This window comes from Saccopteryx bilineata, chromosome 12 (assembly GCF_036850765.1).
Source record: "Saccopteryx bilineata isolate mSacBil1 chromosome 12, mSacBil1_pri_phased_curated, whole genome shotgun sequence".
NCBI lineage: Eukaryota > Metazoa > Chordata > Mammalia > Chiroptera > Emballonuridae > Saccopteryx > Saccopteryx bilineata.
Genome location: NC_089501.1, coordinates 514,112 through 530,762, shown reverse-complemented (window position 1 = coordinate 530,762; position 16,651 = coordinate 514,112). Strand labels below are relative to the sequence as shown.

Genomic DNA, 16,651 nt, shown 5'->3' with positions numbered 1-16,651 from the left:
TCAAAATTTAAAAACTAACATTTAAAAAAAATAAGTATCCTCAAACTAAATGTGTAGAGGTTATATAATTAGACTTTGTAAAATGAAAGTGAATAGTACATGGGGAAAAAGGATCCTTTCTTTTTATATTTTGTATGAAAAGCATGAGGATTGGAAATTTTTAATTAAAAAGTCTGCTAAGGCCCTGGCCGGTTGGGTAAGCAGTACAGCATGGCCTGGCTTTTGGAAGTCCCAGGTTTGATTCCTGGTCAGGGCACACAGGAGAAGTGACCATCTGCTTTTCCACTCCACCCTCCCCCCCCCCCCCCACACACACACACAGCCATGGTTTGAATGGTTCTAGCAATTTGGCCCTGGACTATGAAGATGGCTCTGTGGCCTGGACTCAGGCATTGAAATAACTCAGTTGCCAAGCAGTGAGCAGCAGCCCCAGATGGGCAGAGCATTGCCCTGTAGGGGGCTTGCTGGCTGGATCTTGGTCCAGGCACATGCAGGAGTCTCTCTGCCTCTCAAAAAAAAAAAAAGTTTGCTAAAAAGTACAAAACAGAAACATATAGAGCAAGCTGGAGAGTATAACTCTTAAATCTATCATACAACAGTTCACACTTAGTATGTGATCAATAAAAGAGTTAACTAGATAAAAAGGTAACATTTTATATGAAAGTAAACCACCTTATCAATTTACACCTCTAAGAATGTTTATACAAAAACTCAGTTAAGACAGGAATTCATTAAATTTCCCAAAAGAAACATAAATATCAATAAACCAAAATCTTCTCTTTAGGTAAATAGTGAGTTTGGAAAGTACTATAAGGATAAATGAAATTTAGAATATTTGTAAAGTGCCTACTAATTAATCTCGCTTTCACATGCACAGAAACTATTTTTGTAAAGATCATTTCCAAGCAGAAATAATTAAAAACAAACAAAAACACATAAATATAAATGTGAATTGTATTTAATAAAGAATGCTAACTAGATTGTAGCCTATATGTAACAAGATGAAGTTAAAAGGAACCAGGTAAATTAACCAGTAATATAACATACCAGTATTATATAGCACAATTACGCCTCTTCTCTTCAAGGGTGACTACTAATGAGCACAAGAGAACTTTCTGTGGCAATTTAATGTTCTATAACATAATTGTGGTGGTAGTTATACAGTTTGCCAAATTTACCTAATTGTATACTTATGTTTTGTGAATTTTATTCTATATATTATACCTCATAAAGCTGACAAGGCAAAAAATAAAATAAAATAATTGACATGAGCTTACAATTTTTAAAAAATTCTGACAATGGGCCCTGGCTGAGTACCTGAGCTGGTTAGAGTGCCCTCCCCATATGCCAAGGTCGCAGGTTCGATTCCCTAGTCATGGCACATACAGGAATCCAACAATGAATGCATGAGTGAGTGAGTGAGTAAAAATTCATTTTCTCTCTCTCTCTACCTCTCCAAAATGAATAAAAATATATTTTTTAAAATTCTGTCGATTTACATGATGAAAGTATTAATAAAAATCTAGTGCTCAAAATAAAGATTAAAACTAAAACCTTGGATTTTTACAGTTTTAAAACTATTTTCATGTATATTACATCAATTGATCCTTACCCTATACCTCAAAAAATGGAAAGAAAGACATTATTGCCCACATTTTACCCGTACGAACATTGAAATTCTGAGGAAGCAACTACTGTAGAGTAAGGAACCAACCAAGAGGCAGAGTCAAACCCAAACCTTAATTTCCAAAGTTTTCTCCCTCACTCTACCACACTAGTTCTTTTTTGTAACATACAGAAAGCATTGCTGTGCCCTTACCACCTCCCAGGCTCTCTGTGAAAGGCTTTATATTACATATGTCATAACATTTAATCCTCATAATAACCCTCTACGAGGTGCATACGTTTTTGTCCCCTCACTTGCAGGACGCTGAAACATTGACAAAGTAACTTTCTCTTCACACATAAAATAAACTAAGATTTGAATACTGATCTATATGAACAGACCCTATACCATTATATAGTCTCTCACAGAGTTAAATCATAATTTTTTTTTAAGCAACAGAACGAGGACAGACAGGGACAGAGAGACAGGAAGGGAGAGAGATGTGAAGCATCAATTCTTTGTTGCAGCTAATTGATTTGTTAATTGATTGTTTTCTCATATGTGCCTTGACTGGGGGGCTACAACAGAGCGAGTGACCCCTTGCTCAAGCCAGCAACCCTGGGCTTCAAACCATCGACCATGGCGTCATGCCTATGATCCTATGCTGAAGCCAGCAACCCTGTGCTCAAGTTGGCGACTGCGGGGTTCAAAAGGGTGTCCTCAGAATCCCAGGCTGACGTTCTATCCACTGCACTACCACATGGTCAGGTTAAATCATTATTAATACAGTGACAGATTAAATTACCACAGCAGGTCTATTTAAAATAATATTTTTTTTCTTAACTTATACTGAAGACTACACAAACTGAATACATAACACTGATAAAATCTCATGGTACAACAAATACTTTTAAAATATATAACAAAAGACCTGTGGTGGCTCAGTGGATAAAGCGTCGACCTGGAAATGCTGAGGTCGCCGGTTTGAAACCCTGGGCTTGCCTGGTCAAGGCACATATGGGAGTTGATGTTTCCAGCTCCTCCCCCCCTTCTCTCTCTCTGTCTCTCCTCTCTCTTTCTGTCTCTCCTTCTCCTCTCTAAAATGAATAAATAAATAAATTTAAAAAATATATATATATATAACAAAAATATTTCCAAGCTTCATTTTGTATCCTAATACGTTAAATAATATTAAATACCATAAAATTATAACACAAAATTTTGTAGTTCACTAAAAGAAATTAAGTTATTAACATTATACAACATATTTTGCCTAATTTAAAAGACAGCACATGGAAGATATCAATTTAATTTCCTATCAAGAATATATGCCATTAAAGATAACTGGTTTTATTGTGGCAAAGATTAGTTTCCATTTTAGTTTATTTATTCAACACATACTTGCTAGACAGTTTATGTAACATGTCTACTCTTCACAACAACCTGAAAAGTTAGGTATGATTACTCCTATTTACAGCTGATTACAGAAAAAAATGTAAAACTAAATTATCAATCAATTATCTATAACTCTTATCTTAGATGGCATTTCCAAATTGTCAATTCCTCAGTTATTGAGGAGAGGGATGGGGAAGCAATCACCAGGTTATCTTCCAATTTGTTGCTAAACAGAAGGTAAGATTGATCATGATGTTATCAAAATGCAATCTAGGCCCTGGCCGGTTGGCTCAGCGGTAGAGCGTCGGCCTGGCGTGCAGGAGTCCCAGGTTCGATTCCCGGCCAGGGCACACAGGAGAAGCGCCCATCTGCTTCTCCACCCCTCCCCCTCTCCTTCCTCTCTGTCTCTCTCTTTCCCTCCCGCAGCGAGGCTCCACTGGAGCAAAGACCGGGGCACTGGGGGTGGCTCTGTGGCCTCTGCCTCAGGCGGCAGAGCTATGCCCCAGAGGGGCAAAAGCATCGCCTCCTGGTGGGCCTGCCGGGTGGATCCCTGTACCCCACTGATATACACACTGATATGCAATGTATTTTCTTGAATATGTTGTTATCTAGTTTTCTAATATTGGATATTAAAATCAAATTATTTTAAAGAATAAAAATTACTTAAATTTCTCATGAGCTATCTATACATGTTACAGTGCCATAACCTATAGCAACTATATACACATATTGATCCACTTACAACCTATGCAACTAGCGACCATTCGACTTTACAACCACAATCACTAGCCACGACCACTAGCCACGACTGCTCCGCGTCTGGCAGCGCAAGCGTTGCCCAGCTAGGCGTACCAGTGCGGACCAGCTTTCGGCAGCACTACCATCTCCACGTGCACCATTTCAACCAGTGGCCAATAAACTGTTTCATACATGTTTATATATTTTGATATGTTTTGCAATTGGAAAAATGTTTCCTATGGTATTTTTTACACCTGTAGTTTATATTTTTTATGCACCTGTATTTTGTAATTTTGTATGTTTTGCAAATATTAAACCAGTTGTACTGGTAATACAATATTTTACTAAAATGTAAAAATAAGAAACAAAATGGTGTAGAGATGATACAAATGGCATAAAATGAACAAAGAAAATTATTACATATAACAATAATGAAAGAAAATTATGATAAGATATACTTAAAGATTTTTATAACATCATTTCACAGTACAGTACATATAGTCTACTCAACTTACGACCAAATCGTGTTACGACTGGTCTGTCAGAACCAATCGTGGTCGTAAGTTGAGCACTAGCTGTACTGAACAAGCTGAACTTCTTGTTACTTAAAATTCATAGAGAAATATCTCAAGGTTGAAGAATTGATAATAAAATAACTTCTATTTATTTGTCTTTAACTCTAAATCAAGTCTATAAAATACCAAATCTAAAGTAATAAATTTTCAGTTTAATTAATTAGAAATATCACTTTATTTGTTTAGGTTATACTTGGTTTAGAAATAAAATTACAATACACCATATTTTAAACCAGTAACTTTTATGTTAATCATGGTATCAAAAGAACTACTCAGTTAAGCTATACAAAACTATTCTCAATATTTACATAATTTCTGAACAGGAAGATTCCAGTCTAATTCAGATAATGATTCTTTGCTGCCCTAAAATAATAAAATTTACAGTGAAGGACATACTTTTTAATCCAACATGTTAAATGCAGATAACAAAGTTTTTATCTTCTTATGAAACCCAAGAACTCTAATATGAGTCAAAGATAGTTGAAAATGTTATGCTTAATTGCTTTCATTTATTGTGATTGATTTAAAAAAAAAAGATTCAAAAATAAAAAAGAAAATATTTAAGAGTTACACCAGTAAATTTTAGAATGAAGACTATTTCTTAAATATGTGCCCAATTTACATTTCTTGTTAGAACTGAATGAGAATAAGAACATATTTTTAGAAGCAAACAAAAAGGGTCTTGAGCCTGACCAAGCAAGGGCACAGTGGATAGAGAGTGGGACTGGTGCGCAGAGGACCCAGGTTTGAAACCCCGAGGTCGCTCGCATCAGCTGGCTTGAGTGCAGGCTCATTTGGTTTAAGCAAGGCTCACCAGCTTGGGCCAAAGGTCGCTGGCTTGAGCAAGGGATCTGCTGTAGGTCCCCCTCCACCCCTGGTCAAAGCACATATGAGAAAGCAATCAATGAAATGAAGAATTGATGCTTCTCATCTCTCTCCCTTCTTGTCTGTCCCTATCCCTGTCTCTCTGTCACAAAAAAGAAAAAAAAAAGGGTCTTGAAACCACCATTTGAAAATCAGAAGGAAAGTATCCAGTATCTTTTATAAAATAATTAGTCTTATAAAACTTTATTTAAATGCCTTTAAATGTAATTGAAATTAAGACAATATGTTTGGGATTTTTCCAAATTGGTCAACTGGGCAAATCATCATGAAAATTTGATAGGTTTAGGAACTATTTTCAAAATATTAAAATATATAACTTACTAAAAATGAGCTATATTTATTATGTGATCACATTTTAATGTTTCTAAAATTTCTCTTTATCTAAATAATCTTTTTGAAATTAAAATATTCAACAGCCCTGAGAATCACATGTATTGTGCATGTGAAAAATATTTTCATGCCTATGACAAAAGTAGATTTAGCTAATAAATTAGTGATGGAATACTATGAAAAGCTCTTAAATATGAACATATTGGAGTAATGTTTTTATAAGCTGTGTAATTAAATTGAAAACACTGGGACATGAACTTTATGATATGTCAACTGAAGTGTGTACAATACTTAAAATGTTCATATATATAAATGATTCATCTCCAAATGTCATAAGTTGTACTATTAATAAAATACTTTAAATTTATCTCAGTTACAATAATTATCATTCTTTCTTTTATTTCCATTATTTGAGATGTTTTCTAAGCAAAGTAATAAAAGAAACAAAATATGTAAAATCTTCATATGTATATTTGTATCTTCCATAAATATCAAACTACATACAAGTCAGAAAAACAGAGCATAAGAAAATATCAGTACTAGAAAAGTAAATTAATTCAAAACCAAATTTTTAAAAAATATTTAAGCCTACTAAGAGTAGATAAACAGCAATCATTTTTAATTATTCTGTTTGAGACAAAGTCTTACATAAATTGTGAAAAAAAGAAATATATTTATGTTAAAAATTCTTTGCATCATATTTGATGGCCAAGAATTTAAAATATAACCCAACAAGTAAAGAAATATTACTAAGCGAATAAGCTTAAGAGGGCAATAAGGAGAATGGATTGTATTCATCCTGTAAACAAAATAAATTTCAAATGATCATTTTATTAGGTGAGATAATGACTTTGGAAATAAATGTCAAAATATATGTAGGGAAAACTTACAGGATAACAAATATCAACAAGTAGTTATGGGGAATACTGTTCTCTGGAAAAGCTCTAATATTTAATTACCATGCAATTTATCTAAAGTACCATCAAATACTTAAGTCTGATTAAAAGCTTAAAATATTGCAAAAAGTTGCCAGAGACTTTTCTATGTAATTTAAAAATGTTAGCCCACAATCTGTGGATGCAAATTTTGAAAATGCGTTAATAATAAAGGATAGGAGTATTATTAGTACCTACAAAATAACTGTATTCTAACCAATGACATCACCTTAGTAGGAACCTAGACTTAAAAATCTGTATTAACCATGTGTACCCTTTTCAACTGAAAGGCAAATCTGTTTCCCATTGAATTATTATTTTTTCCCATTGAATTCTTAAGTAAGAATTCCTATAAATTTATCTTATTGACAAATTAAATCATCAAAACTGTCAAAAGTTAAATATTTTAATGAACACCTCAAAGACTGTGCACTGTGGCAAAATTCACAATTATAATATTTATACATTTTTGTTGTTTGTAAAAATAAAATATTCCTTATTGAATGCTATCAATGTTTCAGTATTGACATGTATCAGAATACATATATTCTCATTAATAGCCCATAAAAAGTAAGGTCATTTAAATCACAAGTTAACATTAGGAAGTCAGATGACACTGTCATTTTGAACCACCTATGGTCATTCACCATCTTCAGACAGCAGAATTTCACTGCATTTATCAAATAGTCTAAAGACAGGTAAAGTACAACATCTAAGTTATGTGTTTCCTTTTTGAGGAGCTGGTAACATTAAAGAAACTAAAAGTTTGATTGTATTATTGCCAACTAACTTTAAATAGATTTATGTAACAATGTACAGATACACACACACACACATACACACACAGGTATATGAGACTATATATAGTCTTTTCATTTCCTAGCAACTGAATTGTTTTTGATGTGCAGTTCTTTGCAGTCAGTATTTTCCAAAAAAAAGATACATCCTCAGTGACTTGACATGAATTTTTAAATGAATTTTTAAAGAAACTAAAATAATTATTTTTTCCCAAGGATATACAATTAAAAACATATTTTTGAATTAAAAATATCCAGTGACACATACACTTCTGAGCGCTCAAAAAGCACCTAAGTCATCTATTTAAAATATATGCAGATCTTGGTCCAGGAGAACATTTAAAATTCCTAAATATCAATGGCTATTCTTTCATAATAAAAGGGTATACAGATATAATAGGGGGAAATTCTAACTTATAATTATACATAAAACTTAATATGTTTTCAAAACTGCTCAGACAGTAAAAATGGCAGCAAAAATAAAACATTTAAAAGACATTTATACTGGAGTGAACACACAATACAGCATACAGATAATGTGTTGTAGAATTGTGCACCTGAAACTTGTATAATTTTGTTAACCAATGTCACCTGAACAAATTTAATAAAAAGGAAAAAAATCAGTGGAATAAAATCACTAAAATATGATGTGATTTTTCTAAAATAAAAAATTATTTATGGCTATCAAATTGTTACTTGTAGTTGCTTGGCTAAAATCAGTAGGATTCCTGCCCTTGTTCCAAACAATTATTCATGTAATTTAATATGTAATTACATTAAGTCCCAATATAATAAGACAGAAACCCAGGTATCAAAGTCATGACTCAAAAAAAAAAAAAAAAAAAAAAAAAAAAGCAATACATACCTAGATAATTTTTCCCTAGAAAAAAACTTAGATATATTTTAAAAAACAAATATTATATCCATCAAAAAAAAAATCCCTTAATATCACTTTCTAATTTTAAAGTTAAAGATTATCACTGTCCGGGTTTTTACACCACTAAAACACTAATATTTAAGTTTTATTGACTTTTTACATACTTCTTCCTAAGAATGTATCTGGATATATTCTTCTGAAGAATACAAATTCATATATTTAAAGAGCATTTTTATCACATGTCATCTTAATATTGTTTTTTAGTAAACACACAATGTATAACAATGATTAAAGCAAGTCTTATTAAATAATTAATTATTATACACTAGAAACTATCTATAAAACTTTTTCAGCAATATACTAAATTTCTGAATTTAGTGGATAAAGGAATATTTATCAATATATAACCATTACACAGCGTAAATTTGGATGTCTCATGGTTCTAACATTAATATTGATTAATAGGATGTCTACTATTTGAATATATTAAAGTAAACACAGAAAACCAAATTATAACAAGGTGTGATCAAAGAAGAAAAGGGCTATTTTTTTCATTCATCTATAAAACAAATTTATGAGATCGTAAAGAACAATTTAACAACCCAAAGAAGGTTCAAAGGGGGGAAAGCCAGAGCCTGACAGAAGTGGATCTGTCAATGATTTCAATCATTCACTCCAGGGAAGAAAAAAGCAGAAAATGTGGCTTCATTTTGCAATATAAAGTAGGAGGCATAAAATTCAGTAGCCTGTCTGTAGACTTCTATTTATGTATTTAAACCTTGTTTCAATTCACAGTTCACAGATTATGCTGATCCTTCCACATATAAACAGCCAATAATGATGGCCAGGCCTTTAGGAAAGGAAAACACACACCACACAGCAAGATCAGGAAACACCACAGGACAACAGATCAAAACAGAATGGTTTCATATGTTTCTATTGTTTATATACTTAATTTGGAGATGATATTCCTTAGAGGGAAAGGAGGTTGTAAATATAACCGGGAACATGCAACACAGTATCAAATAAAATATGTAATTTTCACACAAACAGCCTAAGTATTTCCTGCATGTACCTATGTCAGTCAACCTGTAGTATATTGATAGCCATTCATTGAATTCTTTTTAACTTAGATGTCAAGACAAAGTAAACCTCTTTACTCTCAAATCCCTTTACTCCTATCTAAAGAATTATTAGAGAATTTATTGTTCTTTAATTCTTTTGATGAAATGATCAAGCTTGCAAACTGTAAATATATTTCTTACTAAAAAGAGGTTAAGCTATAGAGAGGAGTGGATTGAAAAGGGATGAGGTATTAATTTGTTTCTGCATAAAAATTTTAAAATGAGAAGCAATAACATTCTGTTTGGTATTAAGCATCTTTAAAAATTACAACACACTATAAGCAATGGTGGAAATTTACCCTCAAGTAGCAGACTAGCACATTTTAAACACACAAGCTAAAGCCGCCTCTGGCCATATGTTTTTTCTGTTTGTTTGTTTGTTTGTTTGATTTTTTTTTTAGTTCAGTCTCTTAAAGAGACAGTATCCTTAGACGTATACAGGAAGCACATTTCTAAAATGTTTGATTACTAAGCGTCCACACTTGCATTTCTTCAAATCCATACTAAGCCAACAGTGTTTTATTTTACTTTACTGTAAAATCAAACTATTTTGACTTACATCTACAAATGACTACTGGGCAGGAAAAGATGAAATAAGATGGAGAACTACAGACTAGGGTGTCTAAAATATGGGGACCTATAGATTTTTTTATAACAGCAAACTGTTGTGTTGCTTTTTTAAAAAAACCTTAAAATGGTCTTCATTTATTCATTCATTTACCTACTCATTCATCAGGCGTAGGCGACAGACTACATTGTAACGGATAACACCGGAAGCTATACCACTGCAATTTTGCTGTCGAATGAATAAAAGGAACTTGCTAATAAAGTCAACAAATACCCATGCATTAAAATTTCAAAGATTTCGTTGTTTAGAAAAAAAAATACCCGTAAGGGACCCATACACACACCCTAAAAACTGCATTAACTCGTGATTATAAGGAAAATCTTTCTTTTTATATACCTAAGGACACATTATTTTATAGCCATTGACAAAATTACATATCAACTCCACGTGGAAAAAGGTCAAGAGGTGGGTAAAAAGTTTGGCTTACTTGGTGTACGAATACATCGACTGGAATATCCAAGGGGCATCCCTCTCGGTTTATCATGGAGATGAATCCAAATCCCATTCGCACATTGAACCACTTACAGTGGCCAGTTCCATGCAAAACTTGGGATTCCTCCTCTGCCTGCTCGTGCAGCTTTCCGGGCTCTTCTCCACCACCTTTGCTTGCCCCGCCTGAGAACAGGACAAAAAGTCAGTCTGTATTGCCATACAGTTCATTGAAAAAGGAAGAAAGAAAGAAAAAAAACCTGGTGGTTGGGGAGTGAGAAGGAAATAAGAAAACTCGATTAAACGGTTGATTCCTTCTTTTCTTCTACAGAAAATATTTTAAAAGAAAAAGGTTACAAGGGGAAGCGGGGGAGGGGGAGCCACACTGTTCTATCGATTACATCCCCTTCCACGGTTCTGTATAGATGTTACTTTTTCATTTAAGTCCATTTTTTCAGCCACACATTACCGTACAGCATGAGATACCTTACTTGCATATTGCTGATTTAACACTGATCCCATTTACAAAGAGAAATTTTCAGCGAAACTTTTTTCTCCGGCGGGCACGAGGAGGAAAGAGGAATCACGAAGATGGATAGAACTAGTTTAATGCACATGCGGCGGCAGCGAATCCAGGGTTATCTGCAATGTGCATTCCCCTCCCCCAATAACTTTCAATTAAAGTGGGATGGGGGAGGGGGCAGGTGTATAAAAGTTTTCTCGGGCTCACTAACTGAAACTGCGCTTAATCACACTCAAACAATTCAAACAATAGCCCCCTGAAAGCTTTTCAAGTTGTGAATCACTGTGGGCGGTACAAAACATTTTTTGAGATCTGTAACAATGGGTTGCAGAAAGCCCCCTTGCGCGATGGGGATAGTGGGGGTAATGCCCAGTACTGGGGTAAAACCGGGAAGGGGGAGACGGGCAAAGGAGGGTGGGAGAGGGGGAGGAGAGAGAGAAAGGAAGAAAGAAAATCACAGTAAAACAATAGAAAAGAAAATTAACCTTCGGCCATGTTGCCCCTCGGGCCCTCTGCTCCGAACTCGTGAGATGAAAACTTTCCCTTTGCACGGAGTGATCTTCTGCATCAATCTAACATCTTGATTTTGTGCGATCACAAATTTAGCTCGCATGGTCTAATGTGCTTTCCCTCTTTTGATTTTTTTCTCTTCTCTCTCCAGTTTCTGGCCCCCTGAGCACACGTGACTTTGTCAATTACATGCTTTCTTGCTACTAATTTCACCTCGGATCCTTAAGGGGCTGGCAAGAGGAAGAGATAACCAATCGCCATTTCATCTATGCTGACATCAAAATAATTTATGAATGAACACGAAAAACTCAAAACATGTTATCTTAAAGACAATTTGGGACGCTGCTTTATGATAATTCAGAATGCTGTTTCGTGCTTTTACTTAAAACACAATAGAGGGTCCTTGTGAGTCGTTTAGAAAAACAGCAGTCATACATGTGCACACGCGTGCCTTACACATAAGCCTGTCCAAATAATCTCATTTGGGGGAAAAAGCCATTTCAATAAAGCAACCAAGGTTACGCTATTTTTTCCCCTCTTAAGAATTCAACTGGCTCCATAGCAGTAAATCTGCTTTGGACGCAAATCTATTTCAGTTCTTAGAGAAAAATGTATAATTTACAAAAGATCTAATTAAACCTAATTACATCCCCATGAAAGTTTAGATAATGATAACAAACACCAACACTACGACAAGCACACAAATTTCCTGATTGTGCCTCGAAAAATTTCAAATTTCAAATAAAATCCTATTGGAAAAATCGCTATCACCTTTATGCAGTCAAACTGTGTTTAGGTTTATCATTTCGGAACATTTTGGAAGGGGTTGGTAAGAAATTGTACTTCACAGGTTTCTCCGCCATCTCTTTCCGGGGGAGGAGATGTGATTAATGACTTCCTAAATAACAGCCCCGTATTCCAGCCTAACATAGAGTGAACCTAAATCAGTGGCGATTGTTCCCCAAGAGCAAGACGAGGTAGGGCAGGGAGGGGGAGGGGTGCGCCGGGCAGGGGAGTGAAGAGGAGAGGCCAGCAGAGGCGGCTGCAGAGCCAGAGAAAGAGGTGGGGGAGAAAAAGCGGGCGCTAGTGGGGGGAGGGGTAAAGAAAGAGAGGCAAGTGGGAGAAAAAAAGGTAAATTCACATATTTACTGGACCCTGACATTTTTAAAGTCAATCACCAGTGAAGAGAAAAACCGAATCAACGAAAATTTAAAAATGGATTAGGCTTCTACCGCCCCAGCCCGCCCCCAGTTTCAAAATGCTTTCCCTTTACCTTTTAAATCGGTTTAAATGATTGCAGATTACTAGATACTGACACCAAATATTACCGCCCTTATCGACTATTACAATAAATATTATAGATCAAGTAGAAATGCCTAATTTCCTTTAAAATATAAAACATCACCCTTTTTGAAACATGTAAACGCACCACCACACTTAGCCCCACCCACCCCCATTTTCTTAAACAAGCAGTTTACGGAGAAACTGAACAGATACCACTTCCCTTAGGCAAAGCTACCAAGTTGACCCTCCCCCACCAAACCCGCTATCCCCTTCGGTATCTCCAAACCTGTCCACAGGGCTAACTCTTTAAACACTGCTAACACTGTTCCACATAAACTAAAATGTAGGATCCTGAATCCAAGAACTTTTGAAAACCCATGCATGGCATCTATGTGCACCTTCTCCCTTAGCTAAACAACTAAATATAAATTTATCCTAATTGGTTCAGATTTTAAATAAATGAATGTATATAAATATGCTATTTTCAGCTGTTTGTGGTAAAAAGCTTCAATCAAGACTAAAAAAAAAACTTGTAAAGATTTTTTTTTTGTCCATTTATTTTGTTGTTTCTCAGGAAAAGGGGCAAAGTTTTCTTATTTATTTTGGGGAAGAATAACCATGGTAGGAAAGCAAGAAAAAGTATGAAAATTCAAATGATTTTGAAAGAGTAACAAAAGCTCAAAGCTCTCAAAAAATTATTTGCTAACAAAACATTTATAAGGCATTATTTTAATAGAAAGCAATTGATTACATTGACCTATAATGAAATAACTTTAATAAGGGCATTCCAGGTTAAACATTTCACATAATACAAAATAGAAAATACTAAATACTAAATAAGTTTTTTAACTTTTAAGTGAAAGAATTACTTTTTAAAAATCAACATCTGGTTAATAGAAAATTAATCTGGAAAAGTATTCATTTAACTGGAGGGGGAAAGCTATTATTTATGTAAAACTAATTGTCATAAAATTCACAGGCCAGTACAGCTTCATTCTGTTACTGACACATATTTATGGGAAATATTTTATCTGTAAGTTTGTTTTAATTAGAAAAGTTTAATAATAAAATCAGAAATATATAGAATCCTTGTTTATCATTAAATTTGATTAAGTTCAAACCTATCAATACACAGATTAAAAGTGTGAAATACCAAAACTGAACTACATAGTATGGTATGGTTATGAGCTTCAGTCTTGCCTGATTGAGGGCTTCCAGTATTAGTGGAATTAAGGTAGGGTTCATTGGACTGGTCACTGGTGTCAGAGGTTATCGACTCATTCATTTCCTGAGAGGGACATCAGCCTTTCAAGTTGTGTAGAAGGCTTTGTCCAATTGGGAACTCTGAGAAATCTTCTAGTGTTCATTCACAAAGAATTGAAGGCAACTGTATTTACATACCTGGGGCGGGTTGGCGGTAAAAGAAAGGGGTAGAGAAGTGAAGAGGAGGAGGAGAAGGAAAGGCAATTGGGAAGAAAAGTGAAGGAAGGAGACAGGGTAAGAAAGACTATCAGGGATATGACATTATCTTTTACATGGATTCATCTTTTCTATCCCCACCCCATTTTTTGAGCCTAAGATCCTTTTATAAAACTGAACCTAATCTCTTTAAGCTCATAGAATACTTCTTTCACATAAAACGGTCCTATGAATCTCCTAGAATGCTTTCCAATTTGTTACCTTCCTGAAGTCTTCTGGTTTTAATTTTTGTCTCATTTCCTACTTGTTTTTAGTGCCAGAAAGACCTGTGCTTGACTCAAAACGCATGTTTTATACTTGTGAGAGCCAAATGTTTCAGTAGGTTGATTTATCATAGTTCTTCCAAAATCTTGAAAATGAGTTCAAGTAGCTACAAAGAACGTTAACGCACTGGGGGTAAAAACCAAGGAAACAACCGCCCATTGGTTATCACAATCTAAGGTTTCTCCATTTAAAAAGCACACATGTTCTCAGCCGTTATTATTTTTTAATTCCAACAGTACAATGCAAGGAGCTAAAAGAGGTGTCAAAGCCCACCATGGTTGTTTTCCTATAAGCAGTGAGTGCCTTCTATCAAAGCAGAAACAAGGCTTCAGTTCTTAAAACTAGGAGGAGGAGCTGTGGCAGTACAATGAGCGACTCCACCCGCGGTTTCCTCCTGGCAAATAAGCTGGGGTCCGCAGCCCTCTCATTTCACGCGAAGTTCGTGTCCCAGGGTCACTCAGACCCCCAGGTCAGCGGATCTGCCCCAGCCTGATACTTCCTCTCTCCTTTTTCTTTCTAGTCACCTTTCCCTTTATTTAGCACATCACCACCTTCTCTCTAGCAGTGGAACTGTTCCGAAGAAGGCTAGTGATTTCTCACTAATTAATGGATTTTTACATTTATCAGCCCCCACCCCAGAACACCAAACAAAAAAAACCTTGCCTTTCCACCATGGAAGACAACATTTGGCACAATCTATTACTTTTACTGTATTTCCAGACATTCATAATTTGATCCCTTTATCTGTGAGATGTCAGAGTCTCCGAAATCTAAGATAAGTATGAAGGGGGAAGAAATCAGGAGAACCCGAGAAAATGACCACAACCCTCCACCCTCCCTACCTCCCCGCGTCCCCGCCTTGCCAAAAATGAAGAGGTCTTCAGACTCCTGGCGCCGGTACTTTAGGGCAGCCACGAAAATATCGCCCTGCGCCTTTGGAGGGTCAGGAAAAGTAATCGTACCGGAAGGAGGTGGGGTGGGGGTGGGGTAGCGAGTTGGGGGTGAGGGGCGGACGAGGATGATTTTAGGGAACCCGCTCTCCAGCCTCGGGGAATGAAGTTTCCAGCTCAAAAGCTGCACGTCGGGCAAACTGTTCCCGATCCCTCCCACTGCGGCTTCAGCAAACTGCTTGGCAAGTAACTTTCTTGAAATTTTTACAATACGAAGTCAAATGAAAGAAGTACTCGGCTGGGTGCCTTGGTCTTATAATAAAGGCACTCAAGAATATAGGAGCATTTTGTTTTTGTTTTCAAAAAGCAAAATTCCGTTTTCATTTAATTTCTTTATCTGGAGTTAATAATGCTTAACACAGTTGTTCCAATTTGATAATTTTGACATAGTTGTAAATCTTTTAAATTTTTCCTTTAAATATCTTAACAGATTTCTCCAGATATAATTAAGTAAAATATGGAAATATAGGAGCTGATTAGTATATATTTTAAATCTTCCAAATTGTTTTCATACTTCAAAAAACAAACATTTGCAAATGTTTCCTTTTTGATCAGTTGTTTCAGCAAAGTTTTTAGAGCAATAAAATTAAATCAGAAAAAGGATATAATTTAGGAGCGCCATTTTGTTGAAAGTTTCTTTAAAAAAACAAAACAAAAAAAATCCTGTTCTATTACCATACTCCCCTAATGAAAAGGAAAAATAAGTTTTTACCACAATTCCCAAATGTCTTCTGAACTATGCTCAACAAATTACTTTCTTAAATGATTTTAATCAGAACAGAAATGGGTTAGAAAAATCATTTTGTAATAAGCACTACATTTGTTGGCCAGAATAACACAAAAGGAAGCTTCATGTTTTGTATGAAAAATGAGTCAGTATTTTTCACCTGTATGAGTTGAACATGTATGCTTCATAGTTTAAAATTCTTTTTGCAGTAAATATTGGGTCTGTAGAAACTGACAGTAATGTAAACAGGTCATTTTTTCCCCTCTAAGGCAATGAATGACATTTGGTTCTTTAAACCTAATCTCATCAAAAGAAATAATTGAAATGAGAAGGTGAACTGTTTCCCAGGCATTTATTTTAATATTTGCACTTTGGATTTATTTGGAAGAAGGGGGCAGGTGAATGAAAAGTGAGAAGGAAAAAAGTGGGGGGATAAAAAATGAAGGAAGTGGGAAGATATCACCAGGCTTTAAAATTGCCTGAGTGGGAAGGAAATCTGTGGAGAAAGAGAATTCAGCTAGAAACTAAAAGCCAGAGTTCTGGTCCCATTTGCTGACCTTGCTACTCATTAAGCTTCTCTGGCCCCAGTTACCTC

At 35.1% G+C, this 16,651-nt stretch overlaps 1 protein-coding gene across 1 annotated transcript in view; it reads right to left on the bottom strand.

Annotated features, from left to right (window-relative positions):
• LIN28B (lin-28 homolog B) overlaps positions 1–16,651 on the bottom strand; it is a 141,188-nt gene that overhangs the window by 110,881 nt on the left and 13,656 nt on the right. The window contains exon 3 of the mRNA XM_066248160.1: positions 10,318–10,505. Within this exon, the coding sequence (XP_066104257.1) occupies positions 10,318–10,505 (188 nt within the window). The remainder of the gene's footprint in view (positions 1–10,317; positions 10,506–16,651) is intronic.